This window comes from Pelodiscus sinensis, chromosome 1 (assembly GCF_052426305.1).
Source record: "Pelodiscus sinensis isolate ZL-2025 chromosome 1, ASM5242630v1, whole genome shotgun sequence".
Lineage (NCBI taxonomy): Eukaryota > Metazoa > Chordata > Testudines > Trionychidae > Pelodiscus > Pelodiscus sinensis.
The window spans coordinates 341,083,020-341,107,380 of record NC_143052.1 but is presented as its reverse complement, the minus strand read 5'-3'; the positions used below and the strand labels follow the sequence as shown (position 1 = coordinate 341,107,380).

The window sequence follows — 24,361 nt, the reverse complement described above, 5'->3', positions numbered from 1 at the left end:
GGGGTGGGAAATAATTTTTGCCCGGGGGCCACTTCAAAAAATTGCCGGAAGGAGCGGGGTCTAAACAGGAAGGGGCGGGACTCCCCAAGCCCAGACCATGATTGGTCTGCTGGTGGGGGAGCCCCTTTGTCCTCCCTTCCCACTAGGCACCCATGCCCTGGAAGAGTCTTGGCACATTCCCCCACCCCCAGGACAATCAGGGCCTGGGGGCGGGGAGCGAATGAGCCTCCTCCCGCCCTGCCAGGAGCACGTGGCACTTTGAAGTGCCGAGGGCTTCTCACAGGGCCGGGGGAAGGAAGCTTCATGCAGCTTTCCCTGCCCCCCGCCCCGCCACCCCCCAGCCCTGTTTGGCCTAGGGGTGGGGGAGCGCACAAAGCCTTCTCCACTCCCCCTCCTCCTCCCTCTCCCCCCCCCCCGTCCTGTGAGCAGCCTGCAGCGCTTCAAAGCGCCACATGCTCCTGGTGGGGAGGGGGAGCATGCAAAGCCTTCTCCACTCCGCCCCCACCCTTCGAGCAGTGTGCAGCGCTTTGAAGCACCACACGCTGCTCGCAGGGTAGGGGCAGAGCAGAGAAGGCTTCGGGTGCTCCCAGGCCCTAATTGGCCTGGAGGTGGGGGAGCAGCAGGGCCTATGTGGGCTAGATCTGGCTCTCAGAGGCAATTTTGCCCACCCCGTATTAACCCTTATTTATCATTTAGCTCTTTAAACATTCATTCCTCCAGCTCCAGTCATGTTTGTTGCTCTTTGAGTTATTTCCACTTTATCAAACTCTTTTCTGATGATCAAGTATCAGAGGGGGAGCCGTGTTAGTCTGGATCTGCAAAAGCGACAAGGAGTCCGGTGGCACCTTATAGAATAACAGATGTATTGGAGCATAAGCTTTCATGGGCAAAGACCCACTTTGTCAGATGCATGTCTGATGAAGTGGGTCTTTGCCTAAGAAAGTTTATGCTCCAATATATCTTAGTCTATAAGGTACCACAGGACTCCTTGTCGCTTTTTCTAATGATGTGGTTCTCAGAACTGTACCCAGCAATCTAAATGATTGCACCATAGCCATGTCTTTTTCTGCTTTCTGACGCAGTATAATTTGAGGCTACATGTTACTATGTGAAGATTTCAGTGTGTTTTTTTTCCTGGTAACCACATCAATCTTACATCAAATTTTGCTGTCCAAAAAGAGTAAGGTCTTTTAGGCATTATTGTTTCTCAGCCTTTTTCTTTTCATTGGACTATCTTTCCCTGCATGTATTAGCTTGTATTTTTTTCTAAATAAGTTGTTCGTTTAGTAACATATAATTGAGTAAATATCAGGCCAATATTTATTGCAGGTGAAATAGCCTCCACCTGTAAAAGTGGTAGGGCCTTGAGGTTCATGCCACTTTTATCACAGGGTCCCTTTAATCTTCAGCAGATGGCTCTTTTTAATGTTATTACCTCCTGTAAGATTTACCATTTGTATGATAAAATAGGGCATGTAACTTTTCTGTGTGTTTTATTTCAGGTATGAATGTTTCAAGCACAAGAACACAGTCAATTATCCTCTGCTTTTTGTATTAATAACTTTGAGTTTCATAGTCAGCATAGTAAGTAACCTTTTCTTATGCAGAACTTTCACATATGTATTCGCAATTTTCCTAACACTTAAGGAATATTAACCTGGCAAAATTCCACCTCTTGTTCCTTATTGCTTGCTGTTGAAATTGGGCACAGGGGAATAATTCTGTTCAATGCTGCGGAGACCTAGTTTGTTATTACTTTGTGCAAAATGTAATTTATCTATTAGAAAGTTTAATCCCATCCATAAATAAAAATGGATCCAAAATACTTTGTGGAAATTGGAAAATTCTTTCATATGAAGAGGATAGGGGAGGTGATCCAGGTGCTAGGGTCTGGGAATGGGTCCAGTGGCCTATTTTTCTGACTTTCCTACTGCCTTGTTCTGTCTTAGGCAGTTTCTTTACCTTTCTGAGTTATAGCTTCCTCATCCGTAAAATGAGGGTAATAATACTTCGTCATCTTTTGTAAAGTGCATTGAGTTCTACAGTTGGAAAGCAATACATATGCTAAATAGAAGTCAAAACTAGCCACAATTAAAAGTTAGCTGATTAAATTACCAAAATAAAAATGACACAGCTAAGGTTAATATGATTCTGTTCCTCAGTTAAGTGTGCTCCCTGTATGTTCGGGGGTGATACTATGGACCTAAAACAAATGTAGATGGAATCTCTATATTTGGTGACGAGCAATAAAGCCAAGTAACTCTACTAGTTTCATTGCTGAACCTTATCCTAATATAGAATCATAGAATACTAGAACTGTAAGGGACCTTGAGAGGTCATCAAGTCCAATCCCCTGCCCTTACTTCAGGACAAAGCATCATCTAGATCAGGGCTACTCAACTTTGGAAGCCCTGAGGGCCACAATGTTACTCACAGCACATGCAGAGGGCTGCAACTTAAGTGTGGTTGCAGGTGTATGCAAATATATGCAAATAGCTTCTTTGACACTGACAGGCAAGAATACAAAGAATAAGGCAAGACTACACAATACACCATTTAAGTCAGTTCTCCTGATATTAATAAAATATAATATTTACCCAATTTCCACCCATATGACAGACTTTTCATGAGCATTGACAGTCCAGGAATTTAACTACTAAAACAAATATCAACAGAAGACCATTATATTGATTACTTTTTTATTTTGGCTCCCACCCGCGAGCCGCATGTTGGGCCCCATGTAAATCCAAACTGCACCGCGGACCGCAAACAAACGGGCCACACGTTGAGTAGCCCTGATCTAGACCATCCCTGATAGATGTTTATCTAACCTGCTCTTAAATATCTCCAATAATGGAGATTCCACAACCTCCCTAGGCAACTTATTCCAGTGTTTAACCACTTTGACAGGAAGCTTTTTTTTAATATGCATAAAATGAGGGTAATAATACTTAGTCATCTTTTGTAAAGTGCATTGAGTTCTACAGTAGGAAAGCAATACATATGCTAAATAGAAGTCAAAACTAGCCACAATTAAACCTCCCTTGCTGCAATTTAAGCCCATTGCTTCTTATCCTATCATCAGAGGTCATAGAATCATAGAATACTAGGACTGGAAGGGACCTCGAGAGATCATCGAGTCCAGTCCCCTGCCCCCATGGCAGGACCAAATACTGTCTAGACCATCCCTGATAGACATTATCTAACCTACTCTTAAATATCTCCAGAGATGGGGATTCCGCAACCTCCCTGGGCAATTTATTCCAGTGTTTAACTACACTGACAGTAAGGAACTTTTTCCTAATGTCCAACCTAAACCTCCCTTGCTGCAGTTTAAGCCCATTGCTTCTTGTTCTATCCTCAGAGGCCAAGATGAACAAGTTTTCTCCCTCCTCCTTATGACACCCTTTTAGATACCTGAAAACGGCTATCATGTCCCCCCTCAGTCTTCTGTTTTCTAAACTAAACAAACCCAATTCTTTCAGCCTTCCTTCATAGGTCATGTTCTCTAGACCTTTAATCATTCTTGTTGCTCTTCTCTGGACCCTCTCCAATCTCTCCACATCTTTCTTGAAATGTGGTGCCCAGAACTGGACACAATACTCCAACTGAGGCCTAACCAGCGCAGAGTAGAGCGGAAGAATGACTTCTCATGTCTTGCTCACAACACACCTGTTAATGCATCCCAGAATCATGTTTGTTTTTTTTGCAACAGCATCACACTGCTGACTCATATTCAGCTTGTGGTCCATTATAACCCCTCGATCCCTTTCTGCCGTACTCCTTCCCAGACAGTCGCTTCCCATTCTGTATGTATGAAACTGATTGTTCCTTCCTAAGTGGAGCACTTTACATTTGTCTTTATTAAACTTCATCCTGTTTACCTCAGACCATTTCTCCAATTTGTCCAGATCATTTTGAATTATGACCCTATCCTCCAGAGCAGATGCAACCCCTCCCAGCTTGGTATCATCTGCAAACTTAATAAGTGTACTTTCTATGCCAATATCTAAATCACTGATGAAGATAGTGAACAGAGCTGGTCCCAAAACAGACCCCTGTGGAACCCCACTTGTTATACCTTTCCAGCAGGATTGTGAAGAATCAAGAAAAAGGTCAAGAAAAAGTCTTCTTCCTCCTCCTTGTAACACCCTTTTAGGTACTTGAAAACTGCTATAATGTTCCCCTGTCTTCTCTTTTCCAAACTATACAAACCCATTTCTTTCAGTCTGAAACAAAAAAATAATTCTTTTCATAGGTACTAGGGATCTGTGCTGCCTGGTCACAATGCTCACCAACCCCGTCTCACAGGGGAAGGCCAGGCTGCAGCAGCGACGCACCAGCCCAGTTCTGCCCCCAGATTGGTCTGGGGCAGAAGGGGCAGCGCTGAGGGCGAGGCTTTACCCACCCATGCTTACCTCTTTCGCACCCCCACGCCCCCCCAGCCTGTGGACACTGTGATGTGATGATGTTATTTTGTCATCCTATAGGAAACAATTTTCATATATGAGAGAGAGAGAGAGCTTTTTTTCCCGAACAGGTTTTGAACTCACTACCTTAATAGCAGGAGTCTACTGTAACTTTTTGTTAGTATCAATAGGAATAGGAAGTTACAAAAAATCTGTGTGTCTGTTAAATGATAATGTCAAGAAAAATGAATTGCCTAGGAGGACTATAGTTCAGCCTGTTTGAATATCAAGGATTATTCATGTTCAAAATGTTAATACATTTTAAACTTACGATGTGCATATTACAGTTTGAATAAATTGAGAGACTTTTTGATACGAACATCTCTATTTAAGGCAGCCATTAAAACTTTTTTTTAAAATAATGATTTAAATCTGGAGGCACTCAAAGAATAAAATTCTGGTGCTTACTATTGCCAGGGGAAAGATCTCAGTTGCCTAATCAAGTGTAGTTCTGTGTAGATAGATGTATTTTCATTCTAACATGGTTTAAGTCTTTATTATTTTCAAAACACAAAACAACGTAAATCAGTATGTTAAACAAAGTATGTGTAACACTTTTTCTGTGACTTTTTGCAGATTTACCTAAATTTGAAAGAGCCTGTATTTCATCAGGTAAATCTTATTCCTTTGCAATTGATTCTTTAGCATAAAGACAGTCTTGTTAAATAATGTATGTAGTGTTGTTGGAATAATGTTGGTGTCATTTTTGTGTAGTACATCACCGTTTTAAAAATGAATAGTTGCCTTTCACATTTTTTACTGTTGTTCTTCAGACCTGTCATTGGGAGACCTGGAAAAAATATTGAACTCTCTCAAAATGTAATGATTGTATCTCATTATGAAGGAGTGATGAGATGAATGTAGTATTTGACTGAATATTTTACCTTGATAGTCAGTGATTATCTTATGTAAATAAACAGTGCTACTGTGGGGTGAAATGTGTGAGAGCAAGGGAAACCTGTCTGCTCTCCTCTCTTGGTTTCCGAGAGGCTATCTGACCCAACTCTCCAGCCCTAGTTGCTCCTTAATAGCAGTGAAGTCAGTTTGGTTTTCTGTTGGCTTCTCCTATTTCCTGTCAGAAGATAGGAAGGAAAACTGTCTTCTATATAAAGGCAGCTGTGTGAGAGAGAAACTGCCCTTGAGTATTTTCAGCTGCAGCAGATACATAGAAATATATCTGGAATACTAATTCTTTGGCTCTCTGTGGCTTCCCTGCAATGTTCCCTCTAATAGGCAGAATACATTTTTATCTGCACCGAGGCATGTGCAAATAGGCATCACCAGTAGAAACAAAACCTAACCGTGGGTGCTCTGCTAATCAGCATTAGAATCTCTCCTGAGCATCCGCACAAGCACCCAGCTTTACAGGGGACACTGCTTTCCTGGTATTTATGCCTGTGATTTCAGTGATTTGACTGGGGCTTCAAAAGCACAAGTCATTTTTGGAATGAAAACACTAGTAAAGCAGCAGAGAGTAGATGAATTGAGGGGCTTCAGCAGCAGGGACTACGCTATTACAGGCATGGGCAATAATTTTCGATGGGGGGCCACTCCAAGATTTTGGGAAGTGGTCAAGGCCGCACTCTTCCATCATATTAATGGAGATGCGGGGTCTGGGATGGGGGTTAGGTGCATAAAGGAGCTTGAGGTAAGGGATTGTGGTGCAGGTGTGAGAATGGAGTCTGGGAGGGAGTTTGGGTGAAGGAGGCAGTTGTCACCTAGGGTAGGTGACTGGAGCTCAGGGGCTTGGGATGTGAGCTAAGGTAGGAGGGGATTGTGATCTGGGGCAGGAGTTTGGGGTGCCAGATCTGGAAGAGGATATAGGTGCAAGAGGGGGGCAGAGGGTTTGGGTATGTTGATTGGGTGACAGAGGGTTGGGGAAGGGAGGGCTGGAGTGCTAGAGGCAGGCTCTGGCTAAGAGATTTACCAGCCAGCAGCCAAACCAGCCTATCTGCTTGCAGAGCTTAAAACATTTCCCAGCCAGCCTGTCTGCCCAGCCACGTGCTTTTGTGAATAACTGACCTGAGGAGAGGGGTTGTGGTTCTTCTTGGCTGCCTCTTATTCAAACAGGCAGCTCCCATGGGCCAGTTTCTGGCCAGAAACCGGCTAATGGAATTGTGGTGGGGCTAAAGGCAGCTTCTGAAGCTATCCACCTTCCCTTCCAGTTTTAAACAGAAACAGGGCCTGGCAGCTATGTTTCTGAGCAGCATGTGGGACAAGCAGGGGAGCCTGCCTGGGGCTCCCTGATGCCTCCGTGGGCCAGATCCGGTGGCTTGGCGGGCCATATTTGGCTTGCAGACTGTATTTTGCCCAGGCCTGGGCTACTAATTCTGTTATGAGAGAGGTGGAGTATTGAGCAGCAGTTCTCGCCCTCTATCTCCCTCAGTGCATGTGTCATATTCCCTTTATCTGTACTCACCTAGCCTGTGTCTTCTAGAGAATTGTAGCAGGCTGTGTTTCCAAGCCCTTATGGTCACTTGCATGCTCAGAGATTGGGCTGTATATTGATAGGGAGAGGGTCTGCACTACCAGCATGGAGTGATGACTTTTTGTGCCGATATTTACGAATGCAAAAGGATAGCAACTGTGATTCTGTATCTATATAGAATGAGAGTGGATATTTCCCCACAAGGATGGCTGACTGAGGATAGCATCTGGAAACTTCATGTGCCCTCTGCATCAGAGGCAGCAAGGGGGAAGAGACAGGAGCTGGCATTCAAGCCAGCTCCCTCATGTGTACCAACTCCTGCCAAACTGCCGCCGCCTCCTTGTACTGCTGCTTCAGAGAGGCAGCAGTGCAGGGGGTGGGAGGTGCAGGCATGAACCAGTACACATGGGAAGTAGCTTTCCAAGCCAGCTTTCTGCGTGTACCAGCCCCTACAGAGCTGCCTGCCCCTGTGCTGCTTCCTCTTTATCAAAGGCAGCGGGGGAGAGAGGGATGGGCAAGAACTAGTGCTCGCCTCTCCCCCACACCCTGGTATGTAAATGCGTAACAACTCTTGTGTTTTCAAAGTATTATAATGTAAGTGGTGCAGTTACTTAATGCCATATTTTAGAATTTCAGAGAAAAGCAACATATAGAACTGAAACAGACGTGAGGAGAACTTTTAAAATAACAGCACTTTTTTTTCTTTCATCTTTTTGGGGAGGCAGGGAAGAAACTTAGAATTTTTTATTCAGTTTAGAAGATGAGCTGGGAAATGTGTATAGAGGGTTTAAGCATTACTTTAAACTTACTTTGTGGCTCCATTTATATTTCTCCCTCAAGAAACCTCTAACATGATTCTACAGTTCTGATCCCTTCAGGATCACAGCACCAATTTACAGTGTTTAAATTCTTTGTGTCTGAGAGTGATGGTGTTTAGAGTATGTCAGGAAGAGCTATTTAAGAGAGTGAGAAACTGGAACAATAAACATGAATTAATCTTATTACTAACATGCTACTTTAAATTCTGGTTCTTTTTCTCAAGTTGTCAGCAATGTGTCTTTCCACTCACAGCAATAATCAGTTTTTACTCCTACATTATTAACTATTTTCCACGCAAGCCATTGAGGCACTAATTTTGAGGGGTCAAATCAGTGGCTCTAAGGAAAAATGCATTCCTTCAGGTTTTGCTACTTTATTCTGTCCACAGCTGCTACCAAAAGAAATACTTTTAGCCAGTGATTTACCAGGTGTTTCTTTAGACAGTTAAAGCCTTTCATACTTGTACAAAGAAACAGTGTAAGTCTGTTACGTGATAAAAGCTTGAAGTTGGCTGCTATTTTAACTAGAATGACAGAAATCTGTCTGTATAGCAGAAAGGGAGGAATGTTTAGAGATGGAAATTGTTGGCAAGAAGAATGCAGTAAGAAAAATGAATAAAAATACCAGTTGTTGTTAAGGGAGTTCTTTGATGTGCTGTCTCTCTTACTGTCTCTTTAGAACAGATCTTTTATTTGGGTAGGAAAGGGGAACAGAACTTCTTTCATTTGTACTTTTTGGAAGTCAGAGCTGAGACAAGACAGGCATGTTCCTTAATGCCCTACAAATACGAAAAGAACCTCAAACTGTACACAGTACAGGCAGTCCCTGGGTTACGTACAAGATAGGGACTATAGGTTTGTTCTTAAGTTGAATTTGTACGTAACTCGGAACTGGCTCCAGATTCAGCCGCTGCTGCTGAAACTGACCAGGAGCTGACTACAGGAAGCCGGAGGCAGAGTTGCTCTGCTCCCAGTTTCCTGGAATCAGCCACTGATCAGTTTCAACAGCAGCTGATTCTGGAGCCTGGGACAGAACAGCTGGGGTGCTGCCGGGTAGGTCCCCCCCCCAGGACCAACCCGGCAGCACCCCAGCTGCTCTACCCCAGGCGTCCACAACAAAAGCTTGGTCTGCTGGGGGGGGGCAGGCACACTAGCTGCGTCCCCCTTCCCCCTCCCCCCAGCAGACCAGGGAGACCCGGAGCAAAGCCACGGAGGCGGCGGGGTCCCGTGCCTCCAAGGCTTTGCTCCAGGTGTCCCTGGTCCGCTGGTGGGGGGGTCCCCAGCAGACCACGGACACCCAGAGCAGCTTTTCTCACCCTGGAGGATGCGGTGGCGGGACCACTGCGCGTCTGGTGGTCCCGCCGCCCCCGAGTTCCAGGGCGAGAAAAGCCCCGTTCGTAAGTGCGGATCCGACATAAGTCAGATCCGCGTAACTCGGGGACTGCTTGTACTAAGAGGCGTGAAGATGGAGGACTCCACCTCTAGTTGTAGTAATTGTTGCATAATTGGGGACAAGTTACTTCACCTCAGTCTCTGTTTTCCCATATATAGAATAAGGAAAATCTTTGCTTCCTGTGTAAAATGCTTTGAAATATATGGGAAAAAGTGCAACATGTTGTTATTTCTACTAATGTGTTCTCATGTGGGCTGTTTACCTTAGAACTCCTATTGTTACAGGAGCACATTTGGGGCTTATGCATGTGAAAGAGGATGTGGACAACCATACATTATTTATTATTCATTTATTTTCCTGAATTGCTGCTTTTTACACTGGGTTGCTGTCCTGGAGTACGGATTTTCCTGAGCCATGTTCTCAACTGGTGTAAATTAGTAGAAATATACTGATACACACCATCTAAGAATTTAGCACCCCTTCTTTTTTGTCTCATTTTTGCCATGTAATTTAATTCAGACTGCTCTTTCTTTTTGAGGGCAAGAAACATTAAACAGTGCCCCATCTCTGCCTTAAGAGATTGTTATTTAACCCCACTGCCACTTCTCCTCTCATTCAGTCTTGTGATCAGTCCTCTCCATATTATCTGCCCAGCTTTTAGTAGCATACCTGGGTCTGAACGCATTTGCTCCTGCTCTGTTGACTGAGTTTACAGTGCTGGGGTGGGTATTGAATTCAGTAAATCTTTGTCCTACAGCACTTGTCTTTCTGAGGATGCTAGGTGGTCATTCTCTAACTGATTAGCTTCAACACAACAGCAGCAGGGTTCTCAGTAAAATGAGATTTATTAGAAGTAGAGACCCTTTAAACAAAAGAAATACTTTGTATTGGCTACACTAGACCAAGTGTTCTCAACTGACGTTGTAAAAAGTTCACTTGTCCCAAAGAGCATTCTGTGGTTTTGACACTTGTGTCAAGATTCATCTCATGCTATCCTGAGTGTATGTCCCCATCCTCTATTTATAAAACTCTTCCTGTGGATTCATTGTGGTATGCAGATAAGTTAACTTACTCCCTGTGCCGTGTGTCCACTACAAGACCATCCTATCCCTCATGAGATTCCATCTCAGTTAAGTGTTTAAAGATGGATTCACTTGTTTTGGTGGCAACTCCTAAAATCCTTTTGTTCAGCCAGTTCTGCAACTGCTTCTTCCCCACTTTATAAACCTCCCAGTTGACTTAGTTACATTATAGCTTTCCCTATGGGATGTAATAGTGTAGTCAATTAACCGATAAGCAAAAGCTTATCAGTTAATGCTATAGACTACATACATTTCCACGTTCCTCCCCCCTCTCCCGCCAGTACAGCCCAGGACCTACCCCCTGCTGCGGCTCTGCTTTAAAAGTGTATTAGCATGCAGGAAGGCAGCCTAGCTCCGTTCCATCTCATGTTGGTCCAGCAGCTCAGACCTGCTCCCTTCCTGGACAGGGGCTGCTGCCACCCTGCTCTGCTGCCTCTGTGTCAGAGGCAGCAGCATGGCATGACAGGCAGCCAGTCCATGAGAGGAGCTGGTTTTTAAACTGGCTCCTCTCGCTGACCAGCTGCCTCCTGGCACCCCACGCTGCTGCCTCTTATACGGAGTGACAAGGGGCTCCTCAGCAGTGGGGCCGGAGCGCACTGGCTGCCAGCTCCACTCCTGGGGACTGTAGAATAGTCGAATAACTGGCATATCATGATAGAGTTCTGTGAGCAGGCCAACAACTCAATCTCATCACTGTTTAGATAAAACCTCAATGCTGAACAGTATGGGTACGTCTAGACTACATGCCTCTGTCGCCAGAGGCATGTAGATTAGGCTACCAGACATAGGAAAATGAAGCGGCGATTTAAATAATCGCCGCTTCATTTAAATTTACATGGCTGCCGCGCTGAGCTGACAAACAGCTGATCAGCTGTTTGTTGGCTCAGCGCAATAGTCTGGATGCGCGGGTGTTGACATCAAAGGTATTTGTCGACCACCCAGGTATGCCTCCTGGGATGAGGTTTACCTGGGTGGTCGACAAATACCTTTGATGTCGACACCCGCGCGTCCAGACTATCGCGCTGAGCCGACAAACAGTTGATCAGCTGTTTGTCGGCTCAGCGCGGCAGCCATGTAAATTTAAATGAAGCGGCGATTATTTAAATCGCCGCTTCATTTTCCTATGTCTGGTAGCCTAATCTATATGCCTCTGGCAACAGAGGCATGTAGTCTAGACGTACCCTATGTCACAGTTAACTTAGAGTTCTCCCTTGGGCTTTGCTGAATGGTAGACATAGTGAGGTCTTTTCACATTTCTGCTTTCACTAATGATACATGGTATCATTAGAGGAAAATGTTGTCTGTGAAAGAGTCGCAAAGTTAGAAATTTTCCAAGGCCACTGTCATTTGTATGGAGCTTGATTAAAGTGCACAGAGAAGGGATGACATGGCAATATATTCCCTAATCATAACTCAACAGCAGAGCGCTGACTATCCTTGGAGCTGTGAACTGCACTGTTCCTTGTCTGCACCTTAGTGACTAGGGTTGATTCCTGCCTAGTGCTTGCTTTCTAATTCAGTTCCTGGCACGCCTCTGAAATCTGGATTTTCATTTAAAAAAAAAAAAAAAAAGCTAAACTTCTCCAAAAGCTGTGCATAAACAGACACACACTTCTCTTTTTGGAGGCTTTTTGTACTAGGTGTTTTTTTGGAAACTTAACAGGAAAAATATATTTTGAAGAAATCAGTAAAGATTAATATAGGTGATAAATCAACAAATGGTTAATTTTCTTTTGTGTTACTTTGGTATACAAAAATAATAATACATGCCTATCCTACACTAATAGTGAATATTATCTCCACTTTCCTGCAGATTATGTACGGATCACTGGTTTCTATTATAGTACTACGGTCTGTATATATTGTATTGTGGTAAGTGATTTTATTTATCTCGGTGTTACAAGTAAATACATTCTAAGTGTTTGCATCTCTAGTAGATGTGTATTTTAAAAACAACATAAGAAACCGGTATTGCTAACCACTTCCCTAAATGAGTGAGAGATGCAAGGTCGTATGCTCTCTGTTTTGTGGCAACAAAGGAGTAATTCATGTCTTTCAAGCAAGCCTGGACCACACACATTTGTGACAAGTGTCTTTTCTCAGCTGGCTTGGTGGTAGTTTTGGACTGGTGGTTTGTAGATCCCTTCAGATACAAGCACTTTGCCTTCTTTTCTTTTGCCAGTGCTCAAATGATTATTCTGGTAGCTAGCTGAAGCAAGGGTCAGTCACAGGGTTAAACACTATGGCTGTGTCTACACTGGGCCACTTATTCCAGAAAATCAGCCACTTTTCCGGAATAAGCTGCGAGCTGTCTACACTGGCCCTTGAATTTCCGGAAAAGCAACGACGCTCTACTGTACAAAATCAGCCGCTATTCCGGAAAAACTATTCTGCTCCCGCTCGGGCATAAGTCCTTATTCCGGAACACTGTTCCGGAAAAGGGCCAGTGTAGACAGCCCAGTAGTCTTTTCCGGAAAAAAGCCCCGATCGCGAAAATGGCAATCGGGGCTCTTTTCCGGAAAAGCGCGTCTACATTGGTCACAGACGCTTTTCCGGAAAAAGGGCTTTTCCGGAAAAGCAGCCTGCCAATGTAGACGCTCCTTTTCCAGAAAAACTGAAAACCGAATAGTATTCCATTTTAAGCATTTCCGGAAATTCATGCCAGTGTAGACACAGCCTATGGTTAATGTTTTCCCTGTATTTAAAATTAGAAGGCAAAGTACTTGGGTGCTAAAAGGTATAAAACTTTTGTTGAAGTTACTATTTTGTAAATATTAGATGCGTAAAGAATGACATATGTGAAGTGGAAATTTAATTTTTTTTTTTCAAAATAAAAAGAATGGTATCAAATATATTGGAAGTACTAAGAACCAGTGAAACGTATCTCTTGGCAAAAGTGAAGAAACTGAGAAAGCAGCCAAAGCAGCCAGTATGAATAAATATATAAAATTAAGTGACTAGGTGTGCTTTCTGCTCTCTCCTCTCTTTTGTGTCTCTTCTTCTTGAGTGACCTCTTCACTCAAGGGCTCACTTACTACCTCTAAACTGGTAATTAGCTCTGAGCAATATATATCCATGTTTTTCTACTATAAAAGCGCGCGTGTTATCAACTTAGGTTTACTGTCTTTCAACCCTGTAAATCCCAACAGCTTTGTCTGTCCCACCACCATCTTCTCTTGCATATTCTGTCACCTCGATTAAAATAGGTAAAATCAAACTTTTCCTGCTCTTGTTTCTCATGCCCTCCTAATTTGTGATTCTTCTGAGGATCTTTTTCATCCAGACACACGTTATGCTTTCATTTATGCTGCCATGTGTTCATGGACCAGACTTTCGGTTAATAATGCATGTCAACCTCCTTTCTCCTCCATAAAACACATAACTCCATCTATTTAGTGAGCCATTTCAGCTGTAATTAACAGTATGCAGTATATGGCTTTCCCTGTTCATTCATATGGCCAGCTAACTTGCACCCTTGAAACATAAGCCATGTGGGTAATTATGGTTTGGGTTGGTTCGCCTATTATATTTATGGGACTAAATAAATACTAGTTAGAAATCGGTCTGCTGATGACGTGAATGGATGTTGTGTTTACACTCTCAGCAACTCACACAGTGTATGTCTGGTGTTTTTGCCTTGAGGAAAAAGTGTCTGTAAGCTTATAAATCATACATCTACTGCCAGTCACTGAACACACAACTCCATAATGTGTATTAACAGAAAACACTACTGTGAAATAATTTTATTTACAGATTAAGAAACCCTTACTGTTTGTTTCAATATGTTCTTATCAATGATATTGCTGTTTCTGTAGATGATAAATATCAGTGACAAAAATAATGAAAAAGACAATAAGCAGCTCAGGAATGCATCTTAAATCAAAATCTGAATAGTATATTGATAAAAATAACATGAACTGTGTTTCATGGTAACTTCTTGGGTTTGCAGTTGAATATTTTGGAGGACTTGTCCTAATAATTTTGGGGTCTACATGAATGCAAACAGTATGTGTCCTCTTGTCTCTGGCTCTTTAGCACATTTATCTTGTAACCTAAACAGGATTTTTTGTCCTAATGGCTCTTGTTGGTAAAACATAATCTGACTTTACTTTTTCTTAAACTGCTCATAAGGCTAGTGGTTGACTTTGGTTTGCTGCTTTATCAAAAGGCTACAATAATTTTTGCTTTTGAATGTTAAAGGGACAGCATCTATTTAAAAAAAAAAACATAACTGACAGCACTTCTGTCTGAAACGTGCTTACCTATTGCTCTGAGAAATAATGCCAAAAAAACGCTGAAAGAAATTACTTGGGGGGGGGGGGGGGGAGATTGGTTTAGTCCGTACATTGGAATTGTCAGTTTAATTGTTTCCTCTCTTGTTTGTGTTGGGTTTATTCACACCTAGCTATTAGGGTAAGAAACTTATAGGGGAGAAATAAGGAAAACATGAGTGAACCCCCAGGATAGCAGGGGACTTGGGTTATGTTTTTATCAGAGTATGTGCTATCTTTAATTTACTTTTTAAAATGTGATTTTATTTCTAGTTGATGATGTCCCATTAAAGGAATTTTAATTTTTTTTCCACTAGGTGTTTACCTTGTAAGTAGTGTAATTCATATATGTTACTTTAAATGCACTCTGTATCCTAAAAACTAAATTTCACTTTACTGTTCTCCCCCTAGGGTATACCCGTGGCTTAGGGGTCTGGGCTATACATCCCTAAGTGTGTTTTTAATGGGATTTTTTTTTTGGAACGTAGACAACATTTTCTGTGATAAATTGAGGTAAGTATTTTCAACTTTTCTGCATATCTTTTAATCTCTAAGTTCCATTATTTATTTTCTGCAGAAGAATTCTGAGTCCATCCCCTGATAAGAGCAGTATAAGCCCCAGTCTGGGAGGTAACAGGGAAATAAAGTGCAGTAGTATTTTCTGATGTTTAAATAATACAGTACCTGAAATTATAGATCTAAACTAGTGAGGGGCAGCCAAAGATAGTGAGTGGGCCACATGAGTAACTCTTCTTCATCTCAGCGGGCCACAAGATTGTCATAATCAAGACAATCTGCCAATATAAGGCAATTTTACTAACTGCGCTTACATACCTAGAATTTGTGAGGTGTGTTGATTGAATCATAGTAGCAATTTAGATATAGAAGGAGCACACGGCTCTCACAATGTTGTATGCAATCAGTATGCACCTTACTTTTAAGACTAGTTCATGTCACTTTTGCAATATCAATGGGGGAAAAATATTATGCAGGTGAAAACCAGCAGAATTTGGCAATCATGGGTGCGGGCAACGGTAAACAAAATGTCTTGTGGGCAACACATAGAACTCCAATGGGCCGCATGCGGCCCTCAGGTGGCAGCTTGCCCATCACTGGTCTAGTCCATTTAAATACTTGTATCTAGCCTCTCAGTGGTTTTCCAACCTGGTTTGCCATTTTCCCAAACTAAATGTTGTTGACATAATACTGAACACATGAAGTACATGACTGAGTGAAACAGTACTAACAAGTGAACACTGTTTCTGGTGACTGTATACTCAGGAAAAAATGCATTACATGTTTCTGTGAACAGGGAATTACGAGAGAAGATGCCTCCAGTTGTGGGAGCCGTGACTCAATTTCATGCTTGGTGGCACATTTTTACGGGCCTTGGCTCTTACCTTCATATCCTACTAAGGTAGGAAACAGCCTTTTTCCCTATAGCTTGTTAAGCAGAGTATACGGGGCTTCTATAAATGGTTTTAAATTGGAGTTGCTAGGTCAGAGTTAGGGACGTAAAATCCCATTTAAAATGTTAACCGATTAATTGATCCATTGCGCCACAGGTGGAAGGCCACTTGGATTGAGGTAAAGATGGATATAGGAGACTGACTTTGAGAGTCTCTGAGTTAGGTTAAAATGGGTAAAAAACAAGGGTGATGTCATGCTAAAGGTCTACTACAGACCACCTATCTAGGCAGAAGAAGTGGCTGAGGCTTTTTTAAACAACTAACAAAATTGTCCAAAGCACAGGATTTGGTGGTGATGGGAGACTTTAGCTATCTAGACATATATGTTGGGAAACTAACACAGCAGGGCACAGATTATCCTATAAGTTCTTGGACTGCATTGGAGACAATATTTTACTTCAGAAGGTTGAGAAATGTACTGGGGGAGTGGGGAGCTGGTCTAGATTTGATTTTGACCAATAGGGAGGAACTGGTTGAAAATTTGAAAGTGGAAGGCAGCTTGGGTGAAAGTGATCATGAAATCATTATTCTAAAGAATGGTAGAAGGGAGAAGGGCAAAACAGAGACAATGTATTTCAGGAAGGCAGATTTTAGTAAACTCAGAGAACTAGTAGGTAAGGTCCCATGGAAAGCAAGACTAAGGAAAAACAACTGAAGAGAGTTGGCAGTTTTTTCAAAGGGACATTATTAAGAGCCCAAAAGCAAACTACAGGCAGTCCCCGACTTACGTGGATCCGACTTACGTCGGATCCCTAGATACGAACGGGGTGAGGCAACTCCCGCACATGCGCAGCAGCATTCCCGGGGCTCGCTCACCTGGGTCCTAGGATCCTCCTCCTCCTCGGGCCGGCTCCGACTGGGGTCCCGCAGAGCTGCCGGGCAGAGGAAAAGTGCCTCCCCACGCCCGCTGCCCCCCCCCGCCCCCCTGCCAGCAACAGGCTGCCCCCTCCCCTGAGCAACAGGCTGCCGAACAGCAGACAAAAGCAGCCTCTCTGCCCCTCCTCCCCTCTATACATGCCGGCTCCCGGAGCGCAGCAGCGTCCCCAGGGCTCACTCACCTGGGTCCTAGAATCCACCTCCTCCTCCTCTTCGGCCGGCTCCAACTGGCCTCTGCCTGCAGCAGCTGGCCACAGGGACAGGGATCCCGCAGAGCTGCCGGGCAGAGGAAAAGTGCCTCCCCACGCCCGCTGCCCCCCCCCCACGGCCTCGCATCCTGCACGCCTCCCTCCTCCCCCCCTGCCAGCAACAGGCTGCCCCCTCCCCTGAGCAACAGGCTGCCGAACAGCAGACAAAAGCAGCCTCTCCGCCCCTCCTCCCCCTATACATGCTGGGCTCCCTGGGCAAACAAAGACTCCACCAAAACAAACAAAGTGCTGGCCTCATTGTGTTAGCAAAAAAAGGACCCTCCTCCTAGAACCCTGGGTGGTGTGTGGAAATAAAGCTATTAGCTCAAAGCATGGTGCAGAGCTGTTTGGTATTTGATGAGTTACTCCTTTAGTCCTGAGTTTGTCACAGGGACAGAAATAGATGTGAAATCTTCTGAACAGGGGAACAGACAGCAAAACAAACATTAGAGGGGAGTTAACCTTTCCCTATGCTATCCAAAACTAAAAAAAATGTTTGGCTAGAGTTTCCCCTACAATATGTACCAGTTCCAACTTACATACAAATTCAACTTAAGAACAAACCTGCAGTCCCTATCTTGTACGTAACCCGGGGACTGCCTGTATACCACTGCGTAGGAAAGTTAGAAAGTATGGTAAGAGGGCACCGTGGTCTAAGCAGATCTTACATGATTTAAAAATCAAAAAGGAGCAGTATAAAAAGTGGAAACTAGGTCAAATTACTAAAGATGAATATAAGCAAACTATGCACAATGGGAGGCAGGTGGGGGCTCCAGACCCTTCAGGGCTTTGCACCCACTGGAACTCGGTCTAGAGGGAGCCAACCAGTGACTTATCAACTTGTTGACTATCTGATAAGCAAAAGCTTATCAGATAGTCAACACACTAGTTGACTAGTTGCTTCCCCCCCACCTTCCTGCCTCCATCAGAAAGAAGCAGCAAGGTGGGGGGAATTGGAGGGAATGCTGGGGGGGGAGTCAGCTCAAAAGCTGGTTTGCTACAGCTCCTTGGGAGAGTGCAGGGGCCCAGCAGCAGCATTCCACCTTTGAAATGTACAAGAGTCCCCACTGGGACTCTTCAATGGAGCCTGGGGCCAGCAGAGAGGCGCCCCCCCCCCCTTCTCCTCCCCCCAGTGGTCTCAGGCTCCATGAAGTATTTCAAGGGTGGAATGCCACGTGGCATTTCTGCCTTTAAAATGAGGCAACAGCCAGCAGGCTCTTGCTCCATTTCAAAGTGGAAGCACCCTTATTGATTAATCAAATAGTCTATGGAAATTCCATCGACTATTCAATTAGTTGATTAATTTTAACATCCCAAATTCCCGGGGCACCCTGAACCTCCTCTGACACTCTGCCCCAGATACCCTCCCTCCTGGCCAGATTCTGCACACACTCTCCTGGCCAGACACCCTACTCCCAGCTGGCTTCTGCACCCTACCTCCCTCCCAGATTCTGCACCCCATTCGTATCCCACTCACTGGCAGCCCTGTCCTGCACTGAACCCCTCATTTTTGTCCCCACCTCTGAGCCTAAAGGGGGTCCATGCAATCCACTAACTCCAGAACTCCAGAAAAGTAAATCTGGCCTATGGGCAACCCTGAACCTCAGTCCTCTCTGCCCCTTCCCTTTCCCTCGCCCCGTGGAGCTGGAGCACCAGAGGATTGAGATGTCTCAGTTGGGGGCCACATCAGTGAGGGTTGTGGGTTTTTGGAGGAGTTTTTTGCTTCTTCCTTGTGTGGTCCCCAACTGATTTTACTTTGGGTCAGTGGCCCCTGACACACAAAGGTTCCTCACCCCTGCCATAAAGAAAGAAAACATTGAAACCTTTTGTGTTGGACATAAATTAATATTTTATTTTATTTAATATGAAGTTTGATAAACTAACATGAGAAAGTTAAAGTGCTTAATATGTTTAATTTAAATTAAACCAGTCTCTCTAGCTGCAGCACCTAGCAAAATGACTTGGGCATAATTATGTAATTAACGGTGAGTTTCCATTAGCAACTGGCTATCTGCGGAAAGATTTACATTGAGCCAAGTGGTCCATGGGCCAAAATGTTTGAAAACAACTGACCTAGACTTTAGTAAAGCATTTGATACGGTCTTGCATGACCTGCTTATCCATAAACTAGGGAAATACAACCTACATGGGGCTACTATAAGGTGGGTGCGTAACTGGCTGGATAACCATTCTCAGAGAGTAGTTATTAATGGTTCATAGTCATGTTGGAAGGGCATAACAAGTGGGTTTCCACAGGGATCTGTTTTGGGACTGGTTCTGTTCAATATCTTCATCAACGATTTAGTTGATGGCATAGAGAGTACAATTATTAAGTTTGCAGATGATACCAAGCTTGGGTTGAGGGGTTGCAAGTGCTTTGTCCAGATCATTTTGAATTATGTCCCTATCCTCCAAACTGGAGAAATGGTCTGAGGTAAATAGAATGAAGGTTAATAAGGACAAATGCAAAGTACTCCACATAGGAAGGAATAATCTGTCTCACACATACAGAATGGGAAGCAACTGTCTAGGAAGGAGTACTGCAGAAAGAGATTTAGGGGTCATAGTGGACCATAAGCTAAATATGAATTATACGTGTGAGACTTGCAAAAAAAAAAAAAAGCAAACACCATTGTGGGATGCGTTAACAGGTATGTTGTGAGCAAGACATGAGAAGTAATTTTTCTGTTCTACTCTGAGTTGAGTAAAGCTCAGGAAGAATTGGGCTTGTTTAGTTTAGAAAAGAGAAGACACAGAGAGGACATGACAGCAGTTTTCAAGTATCTAAAAGGGTACTACAAGGAGGAGGGAGAGAAATTGTGCTCCTTGGCCTCTGATGATAGGACAAGAAGCAAGGGACTTAAACTGAAGCAAGGGAGGTTTGGGTTGGACATTAGGAAAAATTCACTGTCAGGATGGTTAAACACTGGAATAAATTGCCTAGGGAGGTTGTAGAATCTCCATCACTAGGAGATATTGAAGCGCAGGTTGGATAGACATTTATGAGGGATGATCTAGATCAGGGGTTCCCAAACTTTTTGACACGGGGACCAGTAAATCCATTCATGAACTTTTGGAGGACTGGTAATGTATCAATCAAATGATGAATATTCAAATAAGTTGTTTCTGGTCCTCCCAAAGCCCCCAGTGCCAGCTTTATCAAAGCTTTTGATATGGTCACCCACAATATTCTTGCCAGCAAGTTAAGGAATATGGATTGGATAAGTGGAGTGTAAGACACACAGAAAGCTGGTTAGACCAGGGTTTCCCAAACTTTTTACTTAAGTTGGAACCTTTTTTTTTCCGTACTGTTTTTTGCAGCCCAAAAATATACACACACACACACAACAAACTGAGACAATACCAGACATATAACATGTCTGGTATTTTCTCATTAGGTAAGTTTTATTATTACTAGATGTATCAGTTTGTAGTTTCAAACTGCCTAGCTGCTAAATGTGCTCAGACTGCATGAAGAATACTGACTAGACCAGACTGGCTAGAACAGACTGCATGAGTTTGTCTGCCAGCCAGCCAGTTCACAACTGCTTGATGGGGTGGGGTGGGGGGGTACAATAGAATCCCTGGACTGGACTCACTCGTGCTTTGCTGGGGGGGGGCAGCGCCCCGAGATCTGTATATGGCTGGGTCAGTCCCGCTCCCCGCCAGCTGATTCGCTCCCCTTGCTGCGCCTCCAGCCAGCCCCACTTCCCCCAACCCCCTCCCGGACAGCCAGTTCTCCCCTGCTTCTTCTCCCAATCTCCCTTGGCCAGCCCCGCTGCCCGCATATAGCCTTGCTTCCGGCGGCTGCTCTCTCCCCCTCTCCTCCCCAATCTTCCCTGGCCAGCTCCCTACCCCCAACCTTGCGCCCCCCCGGCAGCCCTGCTTCCACCGGCCCCCCAATCTCTCCCGGACAGTCCTGATGCCCCAGGCAAGCCCTGCTTTCAGCTGCCACTTCTCCCCTACTCCTCCTCCTGATCTCCCGGCCAGCCGCCTACCCCGCAGCCAGCTCTGCTTTTGCCGGCTGCCCCTCCCTGAATCTCCCTGGGCCGCCCCAATTTCCCCATCCAGTGCTGCTTCCTATGGCCAGCTCTCCCCTCCTCCTCCTCCCCGTTTCTCTCCCCCCCCAACCTCCCCTAGATACGCCTCTGCTGGGAGCCGGAACATCCGGCTGCAGACTCTGCACAGACTGGCCAAGGGCTTGGGGGACCCGGCACCACACAGGCACTCCAGGAGCCTGGAACACCCCGGCAACCACGCTGCGGCCAGGTATTTTTTTCCTGCGGCCCGGAAGCGGGCTGCAGCCCATAGTTTGGGAAACGCTGATCTAGATGGTGCTTGGTCCTTCTATGAGGGCAGCAGACTGGACTTCATAATCTCTTGAGGTCCCTTCCAGTTCTAGTATCTATGATTCCATGAAGCAATCCCCTGCTGGTGGTATGATGCGGGCTAGGAGCTGTTCCATCCAGCCTGGGCCCTCTGCAGTGCAGGTAAGGGGATGCTTCGGCCTGGCCAGACTCGAGCACCCAACGTGCTATGGGCTGTTCCAGCCCGGCTGAGCCAAGCCTGCTGTACTGAGCTGTGGGCGGGGACTGCTCTGGCCAGGCTAGGTGCCAGTTTTCTGGTTACCCCAGTAAGCATACTGGGAAGGTGAAGGCTTACCATGTAACTGGTTAACCCATTTCATCCCTAGTGCATCATTTTAGAGTGACAGACACTGGTCTACTCCATATCGACTCCATAACTGTGCTTTGTTCTGTAGGGATTGGGGAGTTTACCTTGGTAGCAGGTATTTCCTAAAGGAGATGTTCATGAAACTTTTAGAATTAATTTTGACAGATATTTTCCTAGTTATATCTGACCTTTAAATGTCATATTAGCTGGAAGGACAGGAAAATAACCATTTTTATTAAACTAATGGGATGAAGTTTTTTGTAATAGTGATATCTGTCTAAGGAGAATGCATATTATATATTAGAACATAGAATTGTTCATGTTGTAACGTGGGTTGCAATTTATAATGGAAATCCTATGATTTTTATCTGTCTAGAAGTGAAAATGCCAATGCACTTGAGGTTGTCTTGCTTCATTTTTCAAACATAAGATGTGAACTGAACTTTCTGTATTCCTTCGAGTTGCTATCCTGCAAACACTGACACCCATGTTTAACTTTATATGAGCACTGTGCCACTGCTGAAAACTGTTGATAGCTCCTGGAGAGGAAAATGGTGGTGCTGCCTTCATCTAGAATATTACATTTGTGTCTGGGCACCTCTGATTTCAATGGGACTGCTCCTGAAAGTAAAGTTAAGCATGAGCATAAGTATTTGCAAGTATAGAGCTGAATTCATGTTTGGGGAGATGCTCTTCAAATGTTCCTATCACTTTTGGCTCTTTTTTTACTGCTGTTCACTGCAGATTGAACTCCAGCCTACACTTGGTTCTAATTTCTAAGTATTTTTGCATAAACAACGAGAAGTCCTGTGGCACCTTACAGACTAACAGATTTATTAGAGCATAAGCTTTCGAAGTGAAAGACCCGCTTTGTCAGATGCATGTCTGACAAAGCGGGTCTTTGCCCACGAAAGCTTATGCTCCAGTAAATCTGTTAGTCTTTAAGGTGCCACAGGACTTCTCGTTGTTTATGCAGATTCAGATTTGGCTACCCCTCTGATAAAATATTTTTGTTGCTCATTCCCAAAGTATCATCAAAGGGCCTCTATCTCTTATCTGAACCATAAAATAAATACCTTTCAGAGCTATTCCAATGTGTGTGTGAATTTTAATCACTTCTCAAACACTTTTTTTCCACACTGAGATCAGGGCTGAGGTTTTATTGCCAGTTACAAAGCTGTTTATTTTTCTTTTGGTTCTTTCACCAGGGACAGTCCTAACAGTGTCCTTGTGCTTGTGTTTCCTTGCCATCCTCTTGAACACAGTTGCTCAGTGCAGATGGCAGGTGCTCTGCACAGTTTGAGTTCACCTAGCTAAACAAAATTCTTCACAAAAAGCAAATTAATGCAGACAGTTTAAATACTGTAGACTAGATTTGCAGTGCTGCAAATGGGAAACAAAGTGGTTTTTTTATGCATTACCCCTGTGGGTGTTTATCCTGATGAACTAAGTATTTTCTCCCTGTTGTATAATTTTCTTAGTGATTTCTCCAATCTAATTTCATAATTCTGAAGCAGCAGGGCTGTTATCCAATTATTCCATATTCTGGCCTCTCATTGTAAGAGCTTTTTCTAATGTTTAGCTAATTTTGGTTAATTTCATCTTCTCCTTCTACAGTAGTTTATATACTTTCCTGTCATAAGTAATCCCCCTCACTCTTTGCTGTTTACAGGCTTCAGATGTGTGTAGAGTTCTAGTATGATTGTTATAAAGTAGTGGAGTCCACTATATTAAGCACAGGTGTGGGAACTAGGAACTCCTGAGTTCTGAGCTCATTCAATGAGCTGCTGAGGCACTTCTGTGCCTCAGTTTCCCCAAGATTTGTCCAGTGTCACAAAATGAGTGGTAGAGTCTTTAATAGCACCCGTTTTCCTCACCTAGGAAACTTGCTCCAAGAATTAGACCTTGCAGCTTTCCATTTAATTGTAGTATAAATGCTAAGGCTGAAAGTGATTGTCATACTTGCCCAGCATAGTTTCTGAGCCGCCCATACTGTGTCACCTTTCTGAAATAAAGGTCAATAAATGTAACAAAAACAACAGATGAAGCAACCTTAATGGAAGGAGGGGGAGGATGAGCACAAGTATAAATGCTGTGAGCAAACTATACTATATATGTTCAGGGCATGCAACTTTGCTCAGCATGCTGGCTACTTGGAGTTTGCTCTCCCACACCTCTGGTTGAGGAAGTCCCTGGTTGCTGTTTTCCCTGTAGCAGTGGGAATGTTCCTTCAGGTTCCTTCCTCTTTTTCTGAGGATGGGAAAGCAGCTCTTCAATATCCAAGGTTCCTTGCTGTTGTGTGACAGTCAATAGAACAGTGCTCTCCGATTAGTCCTACCTGAGTTAAACCCAGGCAGAGCAAGCTGAGCTCTGATCACAGAAATGCACCTGATCCACTCAGGAAACATGGGCCTCACTCCAATCACCAGTACTGCATTTGTTTTGGAGAGGGCCTCAGGGATAGCTGTGTACTTTGCTTGTATAATACAGTGGTTATTAAATGCTCATTATTAAGCAATGCATCTTATGAAAGGATTTCTCCCCCTAGCTTATACACAAGGACACTCTTCCTGAAGTACAGGCCAAAGGTGAAGGTAAGCTGTCAAACACTTCGTACTTACTAATCTAGTGTG

At 44.1% G+C, this 24,361-nt stretch overlaps 1 protein-coding gene across 1 annotated transcript in view; it reads left to right on the top strand.

The window, feature by feature from the left end:
• ACER3 (alkaline ceramidase 3) overlaps positions 1-24,361 on the top strand; it is a 77,449-nt gene that overhangs the window by 44,689 nt on the left and 8,399 nt on the right. The window contains exons 5-10 of the mRNA XM_075919527.2: positions 1,503-1,584; positions 5,046-5,081; positions 12,004-12,062; positions 14,873-14,974; positions 15,774-15,878; positions 24,277-24,322. Of these exons, the coding sequence (XP_075775642.2) occupies positions 1,503-1,584; positions 5,046-5,081; positions 12,004-12,062; positions 14,873-14,974; positions 15,774-15,878; positions 24,277-24,322 (430 nt within the window). The remainder of the gene's footprint in view (positions 1-1,502; positions 1,585-5,045; positions 5,082-12,003; positions 12,063-14,872; positions 14,975-15,773; positions 15,879-24,276; positions 24,323-24,361) is intronic.